The sequence below is a fragment of the Pleurodeles waltl genome, chromosome 2_2, assembly GCF_031143425.1.
Source record: "Pleurodeles waltl isolate 20211129_DDA chromosome 2_2, aPleWal1.hap1.20221129, whole genome shotgun sequence".
Lineage (NCBI taxonomy): Eukaryota > Metazoa > Chordata > Amphibia > Caudata > Salamandridae > Pleurodeles > Pleurodeles waltl.
In genome coordinates, this window is record NC_090439.1 from 1,028,093,955 (window position 1) to 1,028,120,716 (window position 26,762).

Sequence of the window (26,762 nt, forward strand, 5' to 3'; positions counted from 1 at the left end):
TGCAGTGAGTCAGTGGTGAAGGAGAATCACCAACAAGCGTTGCCAAACGCATAAGGAAAAAAAGAAGAGTTGCAAAGCTGAAGAGGACCAGCAGGGTCCAGGGGACTTGACCCAAGGAGAGGAGTCCGAGGTGACTCTCAGCAGTCAGGAGAGCCAACAGAAGCAGTCACAGCCCCCACAGGCTACCCACTGACAGCAGGCACAGTAAGTTGCAGTGAGGCCCAGTCAGCACGCCTGAAGAGGAGTCCCACGTCTCTGGAGCAGCAGAGAGGAGACTGTGCTTGGCAGGAAGAAGTGCATGGTGTTGGGGCTACACAGAGCCTGAAGATCCCTTGGAGCAGGAGTAAACAAGCCCTGGTTGCTTTAAGAGAGGTGGTGCACAGGGTTGCTCTACTGCAAGGAGATGCAAGGGCTTACCGTCTCCTCAGTTGAACAGCTGGCAGAGGACCAAGGGGAGCACCCCAGACCACACCTGTGATGCAGGATCCACGCAGTTCCGGAGGAGAGCAGATCCACGCAGCTGGTTGTCGATGCAGTTGGTGCCTGCAGATGCAGGGGAGTGATTCCTTCACTGCATGGGAGATGCCTTCTTACTTCTTGTTGCAGGCTGAAGACTCTGACCTCAGAGGATGCACCGCCAGGGAAATTATGCTGTTTCTGGGAGGAGTTGGAGAAACAATGATTGAAAGCGGAGTAGTCGCTGGAGTTGCAGATTGTTGGTTCCTGAAGAGTCCAGTTGCATTTCCAGTGGCCAAAAGATGAAGTGAACTATGCATAGGAGTCCTAGTGGAGTCTTTGACGTCTAATTTGGGGTCCCATCTGCAAGGGAGTCTCCTAAAAGGAGGTTTGGTCACCTAGGAAGGTGGCCACCCATCAGGAGGGGGCTGTGCCGTCACCTGCCTGACCTGGCCACTCAGATACTCCCAGGGGCCTCTGCACATCTTGGATTCAAGATGGCAGAATCAAGTGGCCACCTAGAGGAGCTCTGGGCACCACCTCTGGGGTGGTGATGATCAGGGGAGTGGTCACTCCCCTTTCCTTTGAGTTTTGCGCCAGAGCAGGGACCGGGGGTCCCTGGACTGGTGCAAACTAGTTTATGCAAGGAGGGCACCAAATGTGCCCTTCATAGCAGTCCAGTGGAGAGGGGAAGCTACCCCTCCACAGCAACACTTATTTCCAAATCAGAGGAGGCTGCACCCCTCTCCACAGGAAATCCTTTGTTCTGCTTTCCCCTGCTTGAGCTGGTCAAGCTGTAGGAGGGCAGAATCCTGTCTGAGGGGCTGCAGCAACATGGGCTGCTTGCAGATCCTGGAAGACTGGTAGGAGCAATACTGCCCAGGATCCGAGTTACCATTATGTAGTTGGACGAGTGACCACAACCTAGATAAAATGGCTTCCCCGCACTTAGGAGGTCCAGGTAATTGGAACTGGAGTTCGTAGGGGCACCTCTGCTCATGCAGGTGTGTCCACACTCACAAAGACCTGCACCCTGCCCTTAGAGCTGAAAGGGACTAACAAAGGGGTGGACATGCACCATTTCACGCAGGCTGCAAATGTCAAGCCTGCAGACACATTTTGCATGGGCTCCCCTGGGTGGCATAATACATGCTGCAGCCCATGGGAGATCCCTGGTCTTCCCATGCCCCTGTGTACCATCCAGCAGGGACTTGCAGAGGTACACCAGTAGATCAATTGTGGGGTTTATGAAGTACCAATACAATCAAATTTGGAGGATAGAGCACAATCACTGGGGTCCTGATTAGCAGGATCCTAGTGGAAACAGTCTAGGCACACTGACATCCGCCACAAAGTGGGGTAACTATGCCACAAGGAGAGGACTTTCCTACATCTATCCGTACAAACCTGATCTGATAGAGGCTTCTAGCTGCAGATATCTTAACTTTGAATTTTCCCCGGGTGTCAGACTAGATCAGGAAAGTTCTTTGTGAGCAGTACCCCGGTGTTAGCCGTCCCCATGTGGTGACGTCCGCACCGGAAGTGTTGTGTGCTGTGCCTACATAGGTACCACCCAGCATGCTGATGTCCGTTCTTTTCTCCCCTCATTAGGGCAGATCCAAGAATCGCCACCCCAACAGTCAGCTTATAACTAAGGTGTTCTTTTTTTTACTTTGTCGAACCTTTTTGAGAGTTTTTCTACTGATGTGACAAGCATTTCCTCTTAGAAGTCCGGCTTGAAGCCCTTCGGCGCCTGTCACTGACCATTGTCAGTGACTGACCCGCACTTTGTTTACCTTTAGTGCTTCAAGTGCGACCACAATGTTAATACCTGCGTCAGGTGCCATGCCATGAAACCGAAGGCCTTGAGGGAGTGGTCCCTCAAGTTCTTGGCAGCTTGACCAGTTACCCCTCCGATGGTCTCAATCTCAGTTGAGAAGGAAGATCCTGGGATCGGTGTCCAAGATCTTCGTTGCACTCAGTCTTCAGGCCAGCGAGAAGGGAATAAAATAAAAATGAAATTGAGTAAAAAGAAGAGAATAAGTAAAGGAAATAGGATTTTATTTTTTTATACGTAATTTTTTTTCACAAAAGGGTATGCTTCATTCTGCTCCTGCACTGTCATATTACAGGCCTCAATGAACAGAGTACACAGTATTTTAAATTGTGCAGCCTTAGAAGGCAAGTACATAGCCTTGAATCCAGTTGACCAGGCAAGAGTTACTCGGAGACAGCTGGCAAGCACTGTTCAATTTATCAATTTCAAGTTTGTTAAAAAAAAAATCCTGACATTTTCTAACACAGCAGTTATTTCAGTTATACTTACAAATGAGGTAGATCTTTGAAGGACGTTTTCTAACTTTACCACATGTGTGGTTTTAAGATTACTTTTGAAACCTTTTAATTTGTTTTTATTTATACTCTTTCAAGTTCAGTAGCAAAAAGTTACTTGCTTTCATCAAAGAATATAAATGGTATAGGAAGCTGACTGTTTATGTGGTATATCAAATAATTAGATACACTGTGTAAAGAGTCCAGGGGTTCGCCAATGAGTGGACAGGGGTAGCTAAACAATTCTAAAGTACACTATTTAGAGGTAGTATAGTTGAGCAGTCTTAGCCTTAACACAGAGGAGTACAAGACATCTACAAATACACACAATAGTCAATAAATGAGACACATGACTCAAAATGAAGAGCCACACCAATTTATAACCAGCATTTTCAATGCAGTGGGTTTCACATTTGCTCGAGTTGGAGCTATTAGCTTTGTAAAGAAAAAAAAACACGCAATCGTGCTATGTAAAATGCAGCATGATCGCACTGCGTGGAAAATTAACAGATAAAGTAGTCCGGACCCCATGCTGAAAACATTGAGCCTCGTATGTTTATAGTAGTTTACAGGTGCTGTGTAGGTGGGCTAAACACCAGAAGAGGCATGACGTATACATGCCTTTCACAAATGAAAACAAGAGGATTTTAAAAGGCAAGCCCACGAACCAATGTAAGTGACTGACGTGACATGGGCCTGATTTGAAGCCCAAAGACAGATTACAGGATGGACGGAGCGCCTTGTGCGCGCACATAAAAATAGCACGTATCTTTATATATGTATAGGCGTCAGAGAAAAAATCGTTCAGGAAGTATGTTTTTAAATAAGAATTCTTTTCACTTTAAAAAGTGAACACTGCAATTTCTGAGTTCTGCAATGTTATACTATGGTAGAAAAACAAGTTCTTCAAACAGAGTAGAGTAGTGGGCAAGGTCCAAGGCAGCACCAGCAGTACACCACCAGCGTCACGGGGGTGGCCTGGTGCAGGATGCAAAGCAGTATTGGGTGCCCAATGCGTTTCAGTGTAGATCGGTCACTGCGTAAGAAGGCTGCAGGCTCCGGCCTGGGGGCCAGTCGGGCTGAACCAACAGTGGTGCTCAGGCCTCACGATGCTCGGGCATAGGTAGGCACCTTTGATCCTCTTCTCAGGGGCGACAGGTGCAGAGGCGTCTGCATTCCGTTACCTGAGCAGTTGGGGTAGAGGGGGACTGCATGCAGAGGCTGCAGGGTCATCTGGGAGTTAAGGATGGTTGAAACGACAATGGATTCGGACTCTGGAGGGCTGGGGAGCCTTGGCACCGGTGGTCCACTTCAACTCAGGTTGGAGACTGCGCGTTAATTGGTGACTTCAGGTGTCTGGTTTTAGCAGTTCCAGAGCCTTCACAGTCCCTTCTTTTGGTGTTTACTGGAGAACAGGTCCGCAGTTCACAGGAGGTCTAGAGTCTTTTTCGAAGGCAAGCAGTTCTCCCAGGTTTCTGGAGTCACAGCTGCAGGATGAGTCAACTTTGGTGCAGATTTTCGAAGAGGGTTGCAGACAGACCAACAGAGTACCAGGTCAGCTGCTTTTTTCTCCTCTTCTGCTTTAGCAGCTCTTTCGTGTCTTTGGTCTTCTTAGGTCATCAGGATCTGCTTCTCTGGTGCCAGGGGCTCCCCTAAATACAGAATTTAGGGGCATTAGGGGTGGGCTACTGACTCTTGGGATCATTGCGCCCGCTATGTAACCAATTCCTGTGGGAAGTGGGCATAACCATGTCCCAGAATCCTTGGTATGCTCTCTCAAAGATTGCTGCGTCTGAAAATTCGTGTTCACTTTGACTTAGTCCACCTTAGGGGTGGTGCTAGCCTGAGTTGGGCAGGCCTACCTGACTGGCTAATTTTCACACCTGTCCATGTGCCAAGGTGGACTCTGGACGGAGGGGGGTGGGGGGGGTGGCTTCCTCTCCTGTGAGGGGAGCCAGATTTGCATTTCAAAGGTGGCAGCCCTTTGAGACTTGTTGCCTTAGGAATGCTAATCAGCAGGTCTTCGTGTGTGAGGCGGTGTTAAACAGGGGGTTACTCCCTCTTCCCAAACAGGCTTTTGTTCTGTGCCTCCTGAGAGCAGATGTGTCTCACCCTAGGAGGTCAGAACCGTGTCCCGGGCAGCAGGCTGGTAGAAACCAGTTATCAAGCAAGCGAGAGTGGTAGGTTTTCAGGGGGCACCTCTAAGGTGCCCTCTGGGTGCATGCATTGATAAATCTATCACTGAAATCAGTGTGGGCTTATCATTGAGGGATGTTTAATACCAAACATTCCAATCTTCAGTGAATCCATCATGTAGCAGGGAAACTCTTATTGATCACATGCATTTAAAATGGCTTCTCTAGCCACTTACTATGTCTAAGAATTAACAAAGACATAGCAGGGACATTTCTGCTCTTGCAGATATGCCCTCACATGTAATATAATGCACCCTGCTTTAGGACGGTCAGGCCTGCTGTAGGTGTGATTTAAGTATATTGCATGCAGTGTTAGGGGGCATGGCACACAGGAATGTGTGAAGGGGTGTTTTTTCATTTTGGTCTGCACCAAGACAATTAGCCTGCAATGGCAGTCTGTCATGTGCTTGGTGAGGGCCCCCTTAGAGTGGCACAATTTGTGTTGCAGCCCTTAGGGGGGCCCTCTTTAGCATTTCAGGCCCTGGTACTGGGGGCACCATTTACTAGGGACTTACAGAGGGTGCTGAAGGCTTTGCCATTTGAGGAAACAACGTACAGTTTAGGGAATGAGATCTGGCACTGGGGACCTGGTTAGCGGGAACCCAGTGCACTTTTAGTCAAAATCACATCAGACACTAGGCAAAAAGTGTGTGTGTGGGGGGTAATTATGTCAAAAAGAGGCACTTACCTACAAGTAGCATGACTAAATTGGATACACCGGAGCAGGAGTAGGAATATTACTGGTACTTGTAGTGATCTGTTCTGTTTATGTCTTTAAGTTGAAACGTACATGCATAACTAGCTATCTCTTATACATTGGCATCACATTTGTATTGGAAATACTGCGTTGTAGGAAGTTGGCTCTGTATGTGCTATTTCAAAGTAAGGAATAGCATGCACAGAGTCCAAGGGTTCCCCTTAGAGGTAAAATAGTGGTAAAAAGAGATAATACTAATGCTCTATTTTGTGGTAGTGTGGTCGAGCAGTAGGCTTATCCAAGGAGTAGTGTTAAGCATTTGTTGTACATACACATAGACAATAAATGAGGTACACACACTCAGAGACAAATCCAGCCAATAGGTTTTGTTATAGAAAAATATATTTTCTTAGTTTATTTTAAGAACCACCGGTTCAAATTTTACATGTAATAGGTCTTTTGAAAGGTATCGCAGGTAAGTACTCTAGGAACTTTGAATCATTACTTTAGCATGTATACTTTTTACATAAAACACAATAAGCTGTTTTAAAAGTGGACACTTTGTGCAATTTTCACAGTTCCTGGGGGAGGTAAGTTATTGTTAGTTTCAACAGGTAAGTAAGGCACTTGCAGGTTTCAGTTTTTGGTCCAAGGTAGCCCACCGTTGGGGGTTCAGAGCAACCCCAAAGTTATCAGACCAGCAGCTCAGGGCCGGTCAGGTGCAAGGGTCAAATAGGTGCCCAAAACGCATAGGCTATAATGGAGAGAAGGGGGTGCCCCGGTTCCAGTCTGCCAGCAGGTAAGTACCCGCGTCTTCGGAGGGCAGACCAGGGGGGTTTTGTAGGGCACCGGGGGGGACACAAAGTAGCACAGAAAGTACACCCTCAGCAGCGTGGGGGCGGCCGGGTGCAGTGTGCAAACACGCGTCGGGTTTCCTTCAGGTTTCAATGGGAGACCAAGGGGTCTCTTCAGCGATGCAGGCAGGCAAGGGGGGGGCTCCTCGGGGTAGCCACCACCTGGGCAAGGGAGAGGGCCTCCTGGGGGTCACTCCTGCACAGAAGTTCCGTTTCTTTAGGGGCTGGGGGCTGCGGGTGCAGGGTCTTTTCCAGCCGTCGGGAAATGGAGTTCGGACAGTCACGGTCAGGGGGAGCCTGGGGATTCCCTCTGCAGGCGTCGCTGTGGGGGCTCAGGGGGGACAACTTTGGTTACTCACAGTCGTAGAGTCGCCGGAGGGTCCTCCCTGAGTTGGTTGTTCTCCACCAGTCGAGTCTGGGTCGCCGGGTGCAGTGTTGCAAGTCTCACGCTTCTTGCAGGGAGTCGCAGGGGTCTTTAAATCTGCTCCTTGTAACAAAGTTGCAGTTCTTTTGGAGCAGTGCCGCTGTCCTCTGGAGTTTCTTGTCTTTTTCGAAGCAGGGCAGTCCTCAGAGGATTCAGAGGTCGCTGGTCCCTTGGAAAGCGTCGCTGGAGCAGGTTTCTTTGGAAGGCAGGAGACAGGCCGGTAAGTCTGGGGCCAAGGCAGTTGGTGTCTTCTGTTCTTCCTCTGCAGGGGTTTGTCAGCTCGGCAGTCCTTCTTCTTGTAGTTGCAGGAATCTAATTTCTAGGTTCAGGGAGAGCCCTTAAATACTAAATTTAAGGGCGTGTTTAGGTCTGGGGGGTTAGTAGCCAATGGCTACTAGCCCTGAGGGTGAGTACACCCTCTTTGTGTGCCTCCTCCCAAGGGGAGGGGGTCACATCCCTAATCCTATTGGGGGAATCCTCCATCTGCAAGATGGAGGATTTCTAAAAGTTAGTCACCTCAGCTCAGGACACCTTAGGGGCTGTCCTGACTGGCCAGTGACTCCTCCTTGTTATTCTCATTATTTTCTCCGGCCTTGCCGCCAAAAGTGGGGGCCGGGGCCGGAGGGGGCGGGCAACTCCACTAGCTGGAGTGTCCTGCGGTGCTGTGACAAAGGGGTGAGCCTTTGAGGCTCACCGCCAGGTGTTACAGCTCCTGCCTGGGGGAGGTGTTAGCATCTCCACCCAGTGCAGGCTTTGTTACTGGCCTCAGAGTGACAAAGGCACTCTCCCCATGGGGCCAGCAACATGTCTCTAGTGTGGCAGGCTGCTGGAACCAGTCAGCCTACACAGATAGTCGGTTAAGTTTCAGGGTGTATTTTACAATAAAATGTACACTGGCATCAGTGTGCATTTATTGTGCTGAGAAGTTTGATACCAAACTTCCCAGTTTTCAGTGTAGCCATTATGGTGCTGTGGAGTTCGTGTTTGACAGACTCCCAGACCATATACTCTTATGGCTACCCTGCACTTACAATGTCTAAGGTTTTGCTTAGACACTGTAGGGGCACAGTGCTCATGCACTGGTGCCCTCACCTATGGTATAGTGCACCCTGCCTTAGGGCTGTAAGGCCTGCTAGAGGGGTGTCTTACCTATACTGCATAGGCAGTGAGAGGCTGGCATGGCACCCTGAGGGGAGTGCCATGTCGACTTGCTCAGTTTGTTCTCACTAGCACACACAAGCTGGTAAGCAGTGTGTCTGTGCTGAGTGAGGGGTCTCTAGGGTGGCATAATACATGCTGCAGCCCTTAGAGACCTTCCCATGCATCAGGGCCCTTGGTACCAGAGGTACCAGTTACAAGGGACTTATCTGGAGGCCAGGGTGTGCCAATTGTGGAATCAAAAGTACAGGTTAGGGAAAGAACACTGGTGCTGGGGCCTGGTTAGCAGGCCTCAGCACACTTTCAATTCAAAACATAGCATCAGCAAAGGCAAAAAGTCAGGGGGTAACCATGCCAAGGAGGCATTTCCTTACATACGTTGACAATGAAGGACATGAATACCTGCTCAGTTGAAGTCTGTTTCTATTTTTTGTTTGCAGGAATTGTGAAAACTGAAAAAAAGGTGAAATTGGAAGAGAAAATCTCAACATCGCTTGGTATGAAAACAAAGCAGTATCTACCTCACACTTATTTAACTTGTTGGTCCACACTGTTAATTTATTCCCTTAACAATGGAAAAATGAAGTATTACTCTGAGTAATTTAGCTTGATAACTTGCCTGGTATTTTCAGTGTCCATCTCATGCCGCAAACCTTTGTGTGACCTTGCCTGAATATATGTGTAAAGTAGGAATATGAAGCTGATGCAGGATGGAGGAGTATAAAGTTAAGATTGGACTAGCTACTTACTCTTTACAAGATATTCAAGCCAAACTACATTTTTACTATACTCTTACCATTTCCTATCCTTAATGTCTTTTGTGAATGCAGTTAGTTTACCATCCATATTAAATATTTCTCGGTTAATTTCCTAAATCCATTGATTCCATCTTCCCCTAATTAGTGATGATGTATTTCTCCTTGTGGACAAACGTTTGTCGATTTTCATTTTCTGAAAGTAAGGGTGAACTGCACATTCATGCATAGCACTGTCCAATTATAGCCAGTTGTAGAACAAACACTGATTTACTGCTTCTTCTGACACATGCACTCTTAGATCGTTTTATGGGTAACCCAGCCTCTCCACCTGACACCCTCCCCCCCCCACCATGGTGGTAGCAGTTAGCTAGTCTGTGATACAGGCATATTTTTCTCTAATGGCTAAAGAATGCTTCTCCAGTTCTGGAGAAGACTTTGAATGTTTTCATTGAGGAGTTCCTGATTCTGGCAGCCTATCTACCTAAAACTCAAGAGGGTTACAAGTTGTGTATCCCAAAGCCATTATGTTGCACATCAACATTATCTTGTTACCAAGGATACTACAAACCAGGTTATGAAAGAAGAAACCAGGCCAAGGGTGTAGGAAAGTGACATCTTTCTAGCATAGTTGACCCCACTTTTTTGCCTCATGTCAGTGTGTTTAGACTGTAGTTCACTGGGATCCCTCTAACCAGGCCCCTAGAGACTATGCTCTCTCCTCTAAATTTGTTTGTTTGTAAACTTTACACCCACAATTGGCATACCAGTGCTCCCATGTAAGTCCCTAGTATAAGGTCCTCAGATATGCAGGGCATTCGTACACCAGGGTTCCCCCATCGGCTGCAGCATGTATTGTGCCATCTGTGGGAGCCCTTGCAAACTGTGCTTGCAGGCCTGCCATTGCAGTATGCGTGAAATGGTGCATGCACCCTTTCACCACCAAACCTGGGAACTACACTTGGACATTATAAGTCACATCTCTGGTAGGCCCTTAAGCCCAAGGGCATGGTGCATGTCTCTAAGTGTGAGGGTACCCCTGGTTGAGCAGGGTGCCCCTATATACCCCAGGCCAATTCCTGGACTCTAAGTGCGAGGAAGCCATCTTAAGGTTTGTAATGGCACTAGTCAGCGCGAGTGGTCCAATTACATAATGTCTTCTCCGAACCTAGGCATTTTTTGTATCGACGATGTTGGAATCGTATAACTACACGATTCCAGTGTTAGTTGAATGATACAAGGTACTTTAGGGGTCCCTTAGTGGATTCCCCAGTTCTGCCTATGCAGCCTTACTGGGTCTAGTTGCTGCTGACCCAGACACTGTTCTGCCCTCCTGCTAATGAGCCAGGCTCAGGCCGGAGAAGCAGAACAAAGGATTTCCTGCAAGTAAGAGGTGTGACCACCTCCCCCTGTGTCTTAGGTGTCTAAGGGGTGGGGTGGCCTCTGAACGCTACCAGACTGCTTTGAAGGGCACATTTGGCACTCTCCTGCGTAATCCGGTGTGCACCACTTCAGGAACCCCTTGTTTCCACTGGCACAAAACTACACAAAGGTCAGCGGAGTGACCACCACCCTGCCCAGCTCCTCCCCTAGGGAGGCGCCCAGAGCTCTGCAGAGGCTCCTGGGAGCATCTGACTGGATAGGCCAGGTAGATAATGTCCCTGACCCCCTTGATAGGTGGGTCACTTCAGAGATTGAGAATCTGAGATGGATCCTCCGATTCGTTGAGCAACGCTGTTCAAGCAACTCTCTGCAAGACATCTTCTGCTCCTGGCCTCCAGAACTTCTGCTGGTCTGCTTTGGAACTGAAACAAGACTGTATTCCAATTGGGAGGGCTCCAACTGCAACATTGTTTCTGCAGGTCCTGCAAGATTTCTGCAACAGCCGTGGCTGTGCATCCTCCAGGGTCACATGGACTCTGCCTGCATCAAAGAAGGAATCTCTCTTGTAGTGAAGGACTTACTCCCCTGCATCTGCAGGCACCTCAAGATGACGACGACAGGCTGGTAGATCCTGCAACTCCGTGTGCCTGCTGCCAGTGGGTCACTCGTGGGAGCCCCGTTGACTCAGTCTGGCTTTGCCTCCTGCTAAGGCCTGCCATGACTGTTCCAAGGGTCGAGTCACTCAGAATTTGAAGGTCCTCAAAAACCTAAAACTTGCCTTGCAACTACTATTTGCATTTGCCAAGGCTTGTTGGTGGCCCTGCTGGCCACTGACGTGGACTGCTTGTGGGCAACTTCAAGGGTCTCCTGCATCCTCCTGGATTCCGTGTAGGAAAGTTACTTTTTTGGCATGGTTACCACCACTTTTTGCCTATTATCAGTGTGCTTAAGACTATTTTCACTGGGATCCTGCTAACCAAGACCAGAATGATTGTGTTTTCTTTGTCCTCTAAATGTGGTTGCTGTAGGAAGTTGGTTCTGTATATGTTATCTCAAAGTGAGAGATAGTGTGCACAGAGTCCAAGGGTTCCCTTTAGAGGTTGATACTGGCAAAATTAGATAATACTAATGCTCTGTTTTGTGGTAGTGTGGTCGAGAAGAAGGCTTATCAGAGGATAGTGTTAAGCATTTGTTGTACACACACACAATAAATGAGAACACACACTCAAAGACTTAACTCCAGGCCAATAGGTGTTTATATAGAAAAATATTATTTTCTTATTTTATTTTAGAACCACAAGATTCAGAATTAAAGAAAATACATATATTGTAAGGTACTTAGCATAGGTAACTATAGAACTTTGAATTAAAAAAGTAATGTACACAGTTTTGGCAAAAATGGCAATAATCTTTTTTAAAAGTGGACATCTAGTGCAAAAATCAACAGTTCCTGGGGAGGTAAGTATTGGTTAGTTTTTTAGGTAAGTAAAGCACTTAGAAGTTCAGCCTCCGGGGCATAGGCAGCCCACCGTTGGGAGTTCGTTACCCCAAACACCCAGCAACACAGGGCCGGTCAGATGCAGAGGTCAAAGTAGGACCCAAATAGCATAGGCCCTTATGGGAGAATAGGGGTGCTCCAGTTCCAGTCTGCTAGCAGGTAACTACCTGCGTCCTAGGGGAGAAGACCAGGGTTTTTTTGTAGAGCACCGGGGGGGGGTGTCACAAACAGGCACACAAAATACACCCTCAAGCGTCACAGGGGTTGCCGGGTGCAGTGTGCAAAGTAGGTGTCATGTTGTAATTAGAAATCAATGGAGAGACCCCGGGGTCACTCTGGCGATGCAGGCAGGGCACAGGGGGGCTTCTCGGACCAGCCACTGACTGGGCAAGGATGAGGGCCACCTGCTGGTCACTCTTGCACTGGTAGATTGTTTCTCTTGTGCCTGGGGGCTGCAGGTGCAGTGCTTTTTCCAGGCGTTGGGTTCCTTTGTTACCGGGCAGTCGTGGTCAGGGGAGCCTTAGGATTCTGTCTGCAGGTGTCGCTGTGGGGGTGCAGGGAGGTCGTCTCAGGGTGTCCATGTCGAGGGAGTCGCCAGGGGGTCCTCTCTGCAGTGTTGGTTCTTCTGGACACGAGCCGGGGGCGTCAGGTGCAGAGTGTTGGGGACTCACGCTTCCGGAGTGAGGCTGGAGTCCCTTTAAAGATGGTTGTTTCTTGGTTTCTTGAACAGAACCGCTGTCCACAGGAGTTTCTTGGTCCTTTGGAACCCCCAGTATTGCTCCTTCCAGTCTTCCAGAGTTTTGCGAGCAGCCCACACTGCTGCAACCCCCTCAGACAGGTTTGTGCCCTCCTGCTGCTTGACCAGCTCAAGCAGGGGAAGGCAGAACAAAGGATTTCCTGTGGGCGAGGGGACTCTCCCTTGGAAATAAGTGTTACAAGGCTAAAGAGGGGTATCCTCCCCATGCCACCACCTTGCATAAGCCAGTTTGCATTAGTCCAGGGACCCCCAGTCCCTGCTCTGGCACCAAACCATACAAAAGAAAGGGAAGTGACCACTTCCTTGTCGTTCACCACCCCTTGGATGGTGCCCAGAGCTTCTCAAGGTGGCCACTTGATTCTGCCATCTTGGAAACATGATGTGCAGAGGGCCCATGGAGCATCTGGTTGGTCAGGACAGGTGACTGAGGTGACCTCCTCTGATAGGTGACCTAGCCCCCTGTTAAAGCTATTTAGGGACTCCCTTGCGGATGGGTCCCCTGATTTGGCGTGTAAGACTCCCCCAGGACTTATTCTGCTCCTGGCCACGCTGCTGGACTTCACAGGAACCAAACAAGCCTGCAGCTCCCGAGACGACCTTGCATTGCATCGCTTTCTCCAGCTCCTTCCAGCAATTGTAATATTTCCACGGCTGTGCATTCTCTGGGGTTGGCAAGACTTCAGCTCCACCAAAGAAGCAAGAAGGAATCTCCTTTGGAGTGAAGGGGTCACTTCCCTCCATCCGCAGGCACCAACATCCAGCTGCTGGGATCTCCTCTCCACTGGAATTGCTTTGATCCTCCAACACAGTTGGTGGTTCTTAGTGGTCCTCTCTGCCTGCTGTCCAGCTTGAGAGACGGTAAGCCCATGCCTCTCCTTGCAGGACAGAATCCCTGCTCTTGCAGCAACCAAAGCTTGTTGACTCCTGCTCGGAGGGATCTTCAGGCTCCAAGTAACCCCGGCCTCCAACAATTTATCTTTGTAAGGACAGTCTCTCCTCTGCTGCTCCAGCGAAATGGGACTCCTCTCCACATGTGCTGACTGGGCCCCACTGCAGCTTACTGTGCTTGCTGCCAGTGGGTTACCTGTGGGGGTTGCGACTGCTTCTGCTGGCTCTCCTGACTGCTGAGGGTAAAGCCGGACACCCCTCCAAGGATTGAGTCCCCTGGACTTTACTGTTCCTCTTCACCTCTACAAATCCTCTTCTGTCCAGATTTGCACTTGCCAAGGCTTGTTGGTGGTTCTCCTGACCACTGACCCAACTGCGACCTAGCGACCGGCGGGGGACAGCTTCTGCCAAACTTCAGAGACTCCTCTGCAGTTCCTGAGCTCCGCAGCTGGCCTTCATCTTCCATCGTTAAAATGGTGGATATTGGATTCTGTCCCACCTGGACGCTCCTGCTTGGACTTGAGTCTGTCCCCTTCTTTTGCAGGTCCTCTTCTTCCAGAATCCATTGTTGGGTTCCACTGGACTAGTCTTGTTCTTGCAAAGTTCCTTTTCCAAGTCCCCTTGTGAGTCTATGGGAAGACCAGGTAACTTAACTCTGCTCTCCTGGTCACTGGGGGTCCTATAGATACTCACCTTTTGGGGGTCTCATGTTTCCCCAGCTCCCGTTTAACTATTTCACATCCTTGGGTGGGGGACCTCACTTCGCATTCCACTTTATTCGTATATGATTTGACCCCCATACACCCCACCCCCACCTCATAGGGCCCTAGCTACGTTCTGCTATTTCATGCTTGTTGTTTTTCTATGATAATTCCTAATACTTACCTTGTATATATAGTGTATACTTACCTCCAGTTGGAGGACTGCCTATAAGTAATCTAGTTCAGTGTTACTGTATAAAAGTACCTTTATTTTTGCAACACTTTGTGGTTCCTTTCATGTGAGATAAGTTACTGTGTAACTACTGTGGTATTGCATATGAGTTACACTCCTCCTAAATAAGTCAAGGCTGCTCACCAGAGCTACCACTAGAGAGCCCTGCCGTCCTAGGTACTGCTTCACTAACTTATGGGGGTTGCCTGGACCTGGTATAAGGTGCAAACACCATAGGTATCCACCACACACCAGGTCCACTGGGAAGGGTCCTGAATCAATAAAAATCCAACCGCAACAGTCCTGTGTTAGTCTATGGGCACACCACTAGATAACAACTCTGCTCCTGGGTGCATGTGGGATTACAGTTACTTACCTCTGGTATTTTGTCACCCCCCCAACTCCTAGGATCCTAACACACTTACCTTGATTGGGCACCTCCATTCTTATACGACTTTCTTAGTATATGGTTTGGTCCCCCCATAGGGCCCAGTATTTTCCTATGCTATTTCTGATTGTTTCTTTCTGTATATTTTATGTGTAGATATCTCCAAATGGAGATATACCAATGCTTTTTTAGCCTGTAGTTTTGTAATAAAGAAACCATAATTTTAGCAAAACCTGGTGTGATTCTTTCTTGTGGTTGGTTGCGGACTCACTATTGTGATATTGCAAGTGCTTTACACTCCTCTTGGATAAGCGTTAGCTGCTCACCCTTCTCCACCCTCAAAAGGATTTGAGCGATCACAGAACAGGCTTGCTGCTACTGCAAGTGAGGGCTGTCTGGAAAATGATGGGCATGATGGCCTCCTGCATTCCACTGATCAGCCACGCAAGGCAAAATATGAGACCACTTAAGAATGAATCTAACATCCGTGGTCACAGGCAACAACCTTTCATACAACCAAATCCAAAGGTAACTGAAGTAATTCAAGAAGTAAATTGCCAATTTGAAGAGTAAAAATACTTGCTTATTTACTTAAGTCAGAAAGGATAAAAACTCCAGCCACTCCTGCTCTGCTCCTTCTTCAACTGCCTCAAACCCAACATTCTAGGCAGTACCGTTCTAGGAGCAGGTGAAGAAGGAAGATACCATTTTACATAACAAATATAAACAAAGAGTAAAGAGACAAGGTACGATAACTTAAACCTTGAAATACATTTTACATACATAAATGTTCTCCTCCAAACAGAATACTACAGTAACCTTCACCACAGACTCGTCCCATACTGTCTCGGGTGTGCACATGAGACAGCTCAAAATCGAAGAACAATGGAAAACAGAAGAAGCAATCCAACACATAAATGTCCTAGAGGTCAAAACAGTCTGCTTGGCCCTAAAGTCCTTTCAGACACCAGTGAAGAAAAAGACGGGGCAAATCCAAATGGACAACACAATCACAATGTTCTATCTAAACAAGCACAACTGGACAAAGTCACATGCTGTCAAAACTAGCTCAATAGATTTGGAGATAGGCCAACCAGAGAAGTGTAAACTTGATAGCAGTATAGCTGACAGGCGCATAGAACAGGGAAGGAGACAGATTAAGAGGGCAAGCATCCGTAACTAACAAATGGGAACTAAACAAACAAGACCTTCAAGTGGTGTTCCAGTGAGGGAGGCACTCCAGAGATTGACCTGTTTTTAACCCCGTAAAACGAAAAATGCTGAGACTTTGCATCCAGACACCCACACTCTACCGAATGCCCTGTCAATAGACTAGTCAAGGAGAGTTTCATGTGCTTTTCCATCAATTCCTCTCATACCTCTAGTGATAAACAAGTGCAAATAGTCACAAATTATCTATATTACTTCACCGTGGTTAAGGCACACATGGTTCTCCGACCCAATGGATATAGCACAAGCAGACGTTAAAAAAAGACTGTCAACAATATATAACCTACTCTTCATTCAAGGTAGCAGGATCCAACACCCAGAACCTAGCAGTCTAGCTCCTGAGGACATAGAATTTTGCAGCCTGAATCTTTTCTGGATTCACATGCTGTGCATTATTCCTCACATCTTTCTGTGGACCACCAGAGTGAAGATTGTAACACCTGCGTGCTGCATTTGCACCGAAGATGCCTAGGGCGAGTCAAAAACAGAGAATGGCCCATCAACCACTACAAGGCCAGAAATCATCGCTGTCACTCCTTTCCAGCGATGATGAGGAAAACGTTGCTGAAGGTGCCAAATGGGAAACTTGGGAGGGCGACCAGGACATCTTAGAGGTCAGAGAAGAGTCGCAGAAAGGTAGCCGAAAGGAGGTTAAAAAAACTCCCAATCCCCAGTTATGACTCTAGAGTCAAATTAATCAGACTCTCTGTCTCAAAATGGAGCCTTGGGCTCAAAACGCTTACCATCCCCACAGGCAGATCTCAAGAAAGGGTGTCCCACGGAGCCTTTGAGGGAGTGTCCGGTGGTGAAAAAAACACAAAAAAACATCTGCCGTCGAATGACAGAAAACCAGAAGATTTTGCATCTTCGTCAAAGGGCCTGCGACGTCAATGTTGAAAAGAAAGGCATTATCAAACAGCCGTCGAGAGACGTGAGAGTGGGCCGTCAAAATTGAAACTAAGAGAAATAGGTTGGAGGCCAAAATGGCCCACTGATCCAGAAGAAGAGTGAGTTTGATGCAAGTCTAAGGGGATTCAGGATCCCACAGGGAACTTTGACTTAGAAGGAGCTTTCAGAGATAGAAGTTGAGGAACTTTTACCCCCTTACACTCCTGAGCCTCAAGAGGAAGAGAAATAACTTTTATGCAAAGTAACAAGATTTGTTTCAACCTTGTGAGGAAGGAGAATATGTTGAAACCCAATGGAAAGATCTAGAAGGAGATTATCCTAAGGAAGAAATCGAGTCTTAACCTTGAAAGGCCCTCACCCCCATGTGATATTAAGATGTACAACCTAGTGATTAAGAATGTGGCAGAGAAGTTTAATGTGCAATTGGCAGAGGATAAATCCCAGGCCTGTTTCCTCTTAGAAACACTGCTGCCAACTCAGACAAGGAATCAATAACTGCCATGATTTCTAGTATTGTGGACCAAGGCAGGGAAGCTTTTTAGGAGCCAGCTACTTGTAGAGCAGTCACACCAAGAACAAAAAAGAAACACATTCTCGTCAAAAGATCCACTGTAAACTAAAGGTACTGTTTCAGCAGACTCCATTATTACCTCGATGGCATGAAAAAGAGCTAATACCTCCTCGACTTCGTGGCCGCCCCCAGATAAAGAGAGTAAGAAAGTGGAGCTCATGGGTCGGAGGACAAAATGAAGTGCAGCAAACCAACGGCGCATTGCCAGTCCAAATGCTTTGCTTAATAGACAAACCGCCATTGGTACTAAATAGGGGAATAAATCTAACATCTCCATGATCAATATAAAAAGAGGGCAGCACATCTGGTAGACAGTGGAAATAATATAACAAACACTTACCTAACATCAGCTGTGGATGCAGCAGGTACGTCAAGCCGCTAATTAATGATGGGGTTTACTTTAAGACAACACTGACTGAGAATTTTGGGTTTCAAAACCTGAGGTCCAGGCGAACATAATAAACACCCCATTTAATGGACAGCAATTATTTAGAAACTTTGTTGATGAAACCTTAAATTAGCTGAAAAGGGACAACAAGATTGCAAAATCCCTTGGTGCATTACAGTTTAGAGGAGAATTACGAAGGGACTCTTTCTCAGGAAGAAGACCAGCCTCAAGGAATATCTTCATCACAGCTTCAATAGTGGCACACAAGCCATCTCCTCACAACAGAGTTGGCAGTACCAGCAACAAGAAAGGAATTCCTTTTGTGAAAAAATTAGAGATAGAGGACACAAGCTAGAGGATGTTCAACTCTAACAACTAAAGGACTGCACTGCAACATCAGAGAAAGCTTTTGTGAATCAAGACAGCAGAAAAACAAGGTTTCATAATAATTCACCAGTCGGTGGAAGATTAAAAAAAATTCTTCCAGGAATGAAGAAAAATAACTTCATACAAATGGGTTGTAAACATAATAGAAGTTGAATATTGCATAGAATTAATAAAATACTCACCATCAAGGCGACCAAAGAAAGAAGAGACAAATAGACTTCAGAAAGAGGTCGAGGAGTTGTTGGCCAAGCAAGCAGTAGAACCGGTCCCAAAACAAGAAATCAACAGGGGAAATTACTCAACATGCTTCCTAATACCAAAATTAAATGAATCCTTAGGCCAGTATTAGACCGTAGGTACATCAACAAATTTATAAAAAAAACACAAACATTCAAGATGACAACTATACAGGAAGTTATTCCTCAACGCCACAAAGGAAACTATATGGCAACTATAGACTGAAAAATGCTTACTTGCACATACCAATGAATGCAAAACACAAAAAAGACAGGACATTTGTGGTAGACAGAAAACATTACCAATTCAAGGTTCTAGGCTTTGGGATAAAATCGACCCGGCCCAAAAAGTGTTCAAAAGTGCCTAGCTGTGGCAGCAGCACATCTCAGAAGTAGGAGTATACATTTCAATCTGTACCTCGACGATTGGTTAGTAAGAGCAAACTCTTACCAAAATGCAAGCATGACATTTTGAGGGTGATAAACTCTATACATTCTAGCTTTCTCGTTAAACATAGAGAAGTCATCTCCAGAACAGGAGAAGAATTTCTTGGGAGCAGGATTTAATTCATTTCACAGGAAAGCGTTCCCCAGCGCGAAGGGGACCCAGTCTTTGTTGGAGGAAACTCTGTTACCAGACGGGACAAACTCTGACAAGGAGGACTGTGGGAAAATTATTAGAGATGGCATCATGCATTGCTTTAATCCCATAAGTGAGACTTAATATTACACCAATTCAGGAATGGCTTCAAAACCAATAGTCTCAAATAAAGGGGAGTTAGGAAGATCTAGTGGTTGTCACGTAGAAGGTTCAGAAAGAAATGGCATTGTTCAGCGGGAATAACATTATTCGAGGAAGAGAATTTCTGCAACCAACTCCTTCAGTAGGAATAGCCAGGTGTAGGAAAATGCCACTGTTGGCATGGTCACTCCCCACTTTTGCCTAGTGTTGATGCCAGCTTTGATAGGACGTGTGTTGACACCCTGCTAACCAGGCCCCAGCACCAGTGTTCTTTCCCTAAAACTACATTTGTTTCCACAATTGGTACAGCCTTGGCACACAGTTAGGTCCCTTGTAAAAGGTGCCCCTTGTACCAAGGGTGCTGTGGCCTGGGAAGGTCCCTAAGGGCTGCAGCATGTATTATGCCACCCTCAGGGACCACTCACTCAGTACATGCACACTGCCTTGCAGCTTGTGTGTGCTAGTGGGTAGAAAAGACAAAGTTGACGTGGCACACCGGTAAGTCACCACTCTAGCAGGCCTTACAGTCCTAGTGCAAGGTGCACTAAACCACAGGTGAGGGCATAGCTGCATGAGCGCTATGCCCCTACAGTGTCTAAGCAAAACCTTAGACATTGTAAGTGCAGGGTAGCCATACTGAGTATATATGGTCTGAGAGTTAGTCATTACGAACTCCACAGCCCCATGATGGCTACACTGAATACTGGGAAGTTTGGTATCAAACTTCTCAGCCCAATAAACCCACACTGATGCCAGTGTGGGATTTATTGAAAAATGCACACAGCGGGCATCTTAGAGATGCCCCCTGTATGTCAGCCAGCCTAGTAGTGTAGGAGTGACTGGTCTCTGCCAGATTGCCACTTTCAGACAAGTTTCTGACCACAGGGGGTGAGTGCCTTTGTGCACTCTGTGGTCAGAAACAAAGCCTGTCCTGGGTGTGGGTGTTTCACACCTCCCCCTGCAGAAACTGTAACACCTAGCAGTGAGCCTCAAAGGCTCAATCCTGGTGTTATAATGCCCCAGGGCACTCCAGCCAGTGGAGATGCCCGCCCCCCGGACGAGCCCCCACTTTTTGGTGCCAAGTCCGGAGGCATGATGAGGAAAACAAGGCCAGGAAGAGGAAAAAAAGGTCACCCCCTCAGCCAGGACCACCTCTAAGGTGTACATAACTAAAGTGACCCCCCTCCTTGAGAGATCCTCTATCTTGTTTTGGAGGATTAGGACCAATAGTGATAGGGATGTGCCCCCCTCCCAAGAGGGAGTGGGCACAAGGAGGGTGTAGCCACCCTCAGGGATAGTAGCCATTGGCTACTGCCCTCCAGCCCTAACACACCCCTAAGTGTAGTATTTTGGGGCGACCCTGAACTCAGCTCTTCAGATTTCCTGACGACCTCAAGAAAGGAGGACTGCTGAGCTGACCAACCCTGCAGTGAAGAGAAGGAGACAACTGACTGCCCCAGCCCTACTGGCCTGTCTCCTGCTTCAAGATGCTGCAGAAGAAGAAGCAACACGTTCTACAGGACCAGCGACCCCTGAAAAGCCTCCAGGGGACTGCCTGCATCACCAAGAAACTCCTGTGGACAGCTGACCTGTCCAACAGGAAGAGGAGGAAACCAACTTTAAAGGGACTCTCACCTCACTTCAGAAGCGTGAATCCAGTCTACTCTGCACCTGACGCCCCCTGCCTGTGTCCAGAGAAACCAACTAGCCAAAGAGGATCCCCAGGCGATTCCGATGACGTGCCCGTCCTGGGCTGACCTCTCCAAACCCCCACGACGACGCCTGCAGAGGACTCCACTGACCACGACTGCCCAGGACAAAGATATCTGTTGCCTGGATAAGCACTGCACCGCAACCCCCAGGCCCGAGAGAATCGGACCACCGGTACAGCAACGACCAGCAGGCGGCCCTCACCCTTGCCCAGTTGGTGGCTTGCCTGAGAAGCCCCCGTGTGGCCTGCCTGCAGTGCCTAAGTGACTCCTGGGTCCCTCCCTTGAGATCCCGATGCCCTGTTTGCACACTGCACCCGGGCTCCCCTGTGCCGCTGAGGGTGTCGTTTTTGTGCCTACTTGGGGCCCCTCCAGTACTCCTTCAAACCCCCCCCTGGTCTGCCCTCCGGTAACGCGGGTACTTACCTGCAAGCAGACGGGAACCAGAGTACCCCATGTTGTCATAGGTGCCCACGTTATTTTGGCTCCTGTTTGACCTCTGTACCTAACCGGCCCTATGTTGTTGGGTGTTTGGAGTTATCTTGAACCCCCAACTGTGGGCTACCTATACCCTGGAGACTGAGTTTGTAAGTCGATTACTTAAGTCAAAAACTGTACTTAACTTACCTCTCCCAGGAACTGTTGACAATTTCAGTGTCACTTTTAAAATAGCTTTTTGCCATTTAAAGAAAAACTCTGTACCATGTTGATTCCATTCAAAGTTCTAATTATGACTATGCAAGTACCTTTCATTTAATGTACTTACCTGCTAAATGAATCTTGTGGTTCTTGAAATAAATTAATAAAATATATTTTTTGTATGAAAACCTTTTGGTCTGGAGTTAAGTCATTGAGTGTGTGTTTTCACTATCTGATAGAGACTTCTAGTTGCAGATTCCTTACCTTTAAATTTCCCCAGGCATCAGATGGCGTGGGTCGAGTCCTAGGGCAGCGTTGGCGTTGTGTTCGCCGTGATGATGTTGTGGTCGTATACAGGCACCACCGGAGCGTGCTAATGTCACTTCTTATCTTTCCATGCCAGCCTACGCGCAGATCCGGAGAGAGCTACTGCAGTCATTTTTTGACTACAACACTTTTGTAGAATTCTTTTGCTGAGTTTGTGGATGCTTCGAGGGATGTCTGGCAAGACCGGATTCAAGCCCTGCGACTCCTGTCACGAACGATGTCGGTGACGGATCCACACCTCGTGTGTCTTTGGTGCCTGGAGCGCAATCACAAGAAGTCGTCGTGCTCTGAGTGTCAGTCCATGAACCCGGAAGCTTTGAGGGAGCGGCCCCTAAAAATCATGGCGGCCTGACACTCGACTCCGCTGCGCTCACGGGCTCGTTTGAGAGGAAGGTCTCGAGACCGGCCACAGAGTCATCACCGCTTTTCGTCCTAGAAGTCATTGGGACATTCGGGTCACAAAAATAATTCGTCGAAGAAGGACAATCGTTCTTCGACTTCACCCCATTGCTCGGACGATGCAGGGCGGGAAGAGAGTTGACGCTCTAGGCCTCTGTCCTTGGACCCTTCATCTGGGTGGTCTACTCGCTTCCCAACTTCTTGTGAGCCAGAGCCACCCCTGCCCAGCTCAAAGACTTTTTTGAGGCAATGCGCCTCATTTTGGGCAGAGCGGGCCACCTTTGGCACCCTCGGGCCCAGGTGAGTTGGTGGGGGCCCCCTCGGGTTCGAAGTCGTTGGCTTTGGCCTCGGCTCCGGAGAGCTCCTCCAGATCCAATCGCAGATCCGTCCCAATGCTGGTCGTGCCACAGCGACCTTCCCCGGCATCGGGTCAGACGTCTATGCTCCCGACGTCGGTTGGGCCCACAATCGACGTCAATCGCATCCTCATACCCGACAACCCAGAGCTGGAACAACGTTGCTCGATGCAGATTCAGTTCTCTATGGGCTCTCCTGAGCCCAGGGTTGATCCAGACCCTTATGCTTCTGAGTATGGATACGGGGAGAGTATGGAGGGGACGTTGTACCCTTTAGAATACCAGCTTGTCCCCCAAATGGACTGGGTGCAGCATTTGGGTGATGCCAGTGGTCTAAACACCTCCCCTGTCACTGGTATGCTCTCTCCTCCTACTGTGGCTACGGAAGAGGGTGCCTCACATTCCATGGTGGTGAGAAGGGCGGCTGAGGTCCTGTACCTTGAGCTACATTTGTGGAGGTTAGGCCTAATATCCTAACCGACGTGCTTTAGCCGGGGTCCTCCTCTTCTGAACTCCTTCTGTTTAATGAGGCACTGACAGACGTCCTTTTGGGTATTTGGTCCAGACCCAGCACAGGGGCTCCTGTGAATAGGACGATTGCCCGCCGCCATCGGCCTGCGCAAAAGAGACTCAAAATTCCTCAGCCCACACCCCACGCCTGAGAGCCTTGTCATCTTCCTTTTCATCTGGCGCATTACCTGCCGCTCCCTGGGATAGGGAATCAGAAGGACTGGACAATTTGGGAAAGAAGTTGTTTTCTTCCAACAGTCTAGCTCTGCGGTCTGTGAACACCACATGCCTTTTGGGACGCTATTCCCATACTCTCTGGGATACGGCTGCACAAACGCTGCCTAGAGTTCCTAAGTGGGCCAGGACTACCCTTTCCTAAGCCATAACAGAATGGAGGGATGCCGCGAAGTTCATGATTTGTTGTGGACTTGATGCGACCGACTCTCTGGGCAGATCGGTTTGATCAACTGTGGCATCGAGATGCCACGCCTGGCTGAGAGCATCTGGTTTTTCAGGGGATGTCCAGCAATCCTTGATGGACATGCCCTAAAATGGCACGTCTCTTCTGAGACAAGGTGGACTCGGTGCTCGAGTGCTTTAAGGAATCCTGAGCCACGGCCTGGTCCATTGGCCCCGCGCCCGCTTCTAGACCCCAGCAGTCCGCCTTTCGCGGAAATGGAAGGGGCACCCAACAGTGTCCTTTACCCCCTGGCCATTGACCCACGCATGCTGTACAGCCCCTGCTTGGCCGTGGGATCCCACACCTCGGGATCAGGGAGCCAGCGGTTTGCCCAGTACACCCATACCCCCTCCTCCGCCTCCAAACCTTCCTAGTCCGCAGGTACACCAGGAACCAGTTGGCGGCAGGGTTCCCCATCACCTGCCCAAATGACAATCCATTACCTCGGACAGGTGGGTCCTCCAGATTGTCCGAAGGGGCTACTCCCTCCCCTTGGAGAGACATCCTCCAGCTTTGCCACCTTCATGCAATCGAATATTGAAGGATCATATGGTGCTTCTCCGCGAGGATGTCCAAGCCTTTTTGGCCAAAGGAGCCATAGAGAGGGTTCCGTTGCCAGAAGTAGGTTGTGGTTGCTTTTCCTGCTACTTTCAGATGCCGAAAAAGAACAAGGGTCTTTGTCCTTGTAGGAAGTTGGCTCTGTATGTACTATTTCAAAGCAAGAAATAGCATGCACAGAGTCCCAAGGGTTCCCCTTAGAGGTAAGATAGTGGCAAAAAAAGATAATTCTAATGCTCTATTTTGTGGTAGTGTGGTCGAGCAGTAGGCTTATCAGAGGGTAGTGTTAAGCATTTGTTGTACTCACACAGGCAATAAATGAGAAACACACACTCGAAGACAATTCCAGGCCAATGGGTTTTTATATAGAAAAAATATTTTCTTAGTTTATTTTAAGAACCACAGGTTCAAGGTTTACAAACAATACTTTAAATGAAAGGTATTTCACTCAGGTATCTTCGGAACTTTGAATCATCACAATAGCATGTACAGTTTTGGCAAAAATGGCAATAAGCTATTTTAAAATTGGACACAGTGCAAAATTCAACAGTTCCTGGGGGAGGTAAGTATTTGTTAGGCTCACAGGTAAGTAAAGCACTTACAGGGATCAAAGTTGGGTCCAAGGTAGCCCACCATTGGGGGTTCAAGGCAACTCCAAAGTTCCCACACCAGCATCTCAGGGCCGGTCAGGTGCAGTGGTCAAAGTGGTGCCCAAAACACATAGGCTTCAATGGAAATTGGGGTGCCCCGGTTCCAGTCTGCCAGCAGGTAAGTACCCGCGACTTCGGAGGGCAGACCAGGGGTGTTTTGTAGGGCACCGGGGGGGGGGGGGGACACAAGTCAGCACAGAAAGTACACCCTCAGTGGCACAGGGGCGGCCGGGCCTAGAGTGCAAACAGGTGTCTGGTTCGCAATAGGTTTCAATGGGAGACCCAGGGGCCTCTTCAGCGGTGCAGGCAGGCAAGTGGGGGGCTCCTCGGGGTAGCCACCACCTGGGCTAGGGAGAGGGCCACCTGGGGGTTGCTCCTGCACTGGAGGTCGGATCCTTCAGGTCCTGGGGGCTGCGGGTGCAGTGTGTTTCCCAGGCGTCGGGTTCTTTGAAGCAGGCAGTCGCGTTCTTTGAAGCAGGCAGTCGCAGTCGGGGGGTCTCTGGATTCCCTCTGCAGGCGTCGCTGTGGGGGCTCAGGAGGGTCAACTCTGGCTACTCACAGGCTTGCAGTCACCGGGGAGTCCTCCCTGTACTGTTGGTTTTCCGCAGGTCGAGCCGGGGGCGTCGGGTGTAGAGTGGAAATTCTCACTCTCCCGGCGGGAAACGTGTGGTCTTTAAAAGTTGCTTCTTTGTTGCAAAGTTACAGTTTCTTTGAAACAGGGCCGCTGTCCTCAGGAGTTCTTGGTCCTTTTAGATGCAGGGTAGTCCTCTGAGGCTTCAGAGGTCGCTGGACCCTGGGGGACGCGCCGCTGTTGCAGTTTTTCTTGAAGTGGGGAGACAGGTCGGTAGGGCTGGGGCCAAAGCAGTTGGTGTCTCCGTCTTCTCTGCAGGTCTTCAGGTCAGCAGTCCTTCGTCTTCAGGTTGCAGGAATCTAGTTTCCTAGGTTCTGGGGTGCCCCTAAATACTGAATTTAGGGGTGTGTTTAGGTCTGGGAGGGCAGTAGCCACTGGCTACTGTCCTTGAGGGTGGCTACACCCTCTTTGTGCCTCCTCCCTGAGGGGAGGGGGCACATCCCTATTCCTATTGGGGGAATCCTCCAAAATCAAGATGGAGGATTTCTTAAGGCAGGGGTCACCTCAGCTCAGGACACTTTAGAGGCTGTCCTGACTGGTGGGTGACTCCTCCTTGTTTTTCTCATTCTCTCCCCTGGACTTGCCGCCAAAAGTGGGGGCTGTGTCAAGGGGGCGGGCATCTCCACTAGCTGGAGTGCCCTGGGGCATTGTAACACGAAGCCTGAGCCTTTGAGGCTCACTGCTAGGTGTTGAGGTTCCTGCAGGGGGGAGGTGTGAAGCACCTCCACCCAGAGAAGGCTTTGTTTCTGGCCTCAGAGGGCACAAAGGCCCTCACCACATGGGGTCAGAAACTCTTCTCTCAGCAGCAGGCTGGCACAAACCACTCAGTAGTGCACTGAAAAATTGGGTAAAATACAGGGGCATCTCTAAGATGCCCTCTGTGTGCATTTTTTAATAAATCCAACACTGGCATCAGTGTGGGTTTATTATGCTGAGAAGTTTGATACCAAACTTCCCAGTATTCAGTGTAGCCATTATGGAGCTGTGGAGTTCGTTTTTGACAGACTCCCAGACCATATACTTAATATGGCCACAACTGTACTTACTATGTCTAAGAATAGACTTAGACACTGTAGGGGCATATTGCTCATGCAGCTATGCCCTCACCTGTTGTATAGTGCACCCTGCATTAGGGCTGTAAGGCCTGCTAGAGGGGTGACTTAACTATGCCACGGGCAGTATTTTGTGGGCATGGCATCCTGAGGGGGATGCCATGTCGACTTTGCCTTTTCCTCCCTACCAACACACAATCTGCAATGGCAGTGTGCATGTGTTAAGTGAGGGGGTCCCTTAGGGTGGCACAACATATGCTGCAGCCCTTAGCGACCTTCCCTGGTCACAGG

The 26,762-nt window shown here is 48.7% G+C and overlaps 1 protein-coding gene across 4 annotated transcripts in view; it reads left to right on the top strand.

Annotated features, from left to right (window-relative positions):
• The window catches only part of PHF20L1 (PHD finger protein 20 like 1), a 764,530-nt gene that overhangs the window by 318,980 nt on the left and 418,788 nt on the right, over nt 1-26,762 (top strand). For all 4 annotated transcript variants that reach the window (XM_069220776.1, XM_069220778.1, XM_069220775.1 and 1 more), the window contains one exon: nt 8,556-8,612. In XM_069220776.1, coding sequence (XP_069076877.1) covers nt 8,556-8,612 — 57 coding nt within the window. The remainder of the gene's footprint in view (nt 1-8,555; nt 8,613-26,762) is intronic.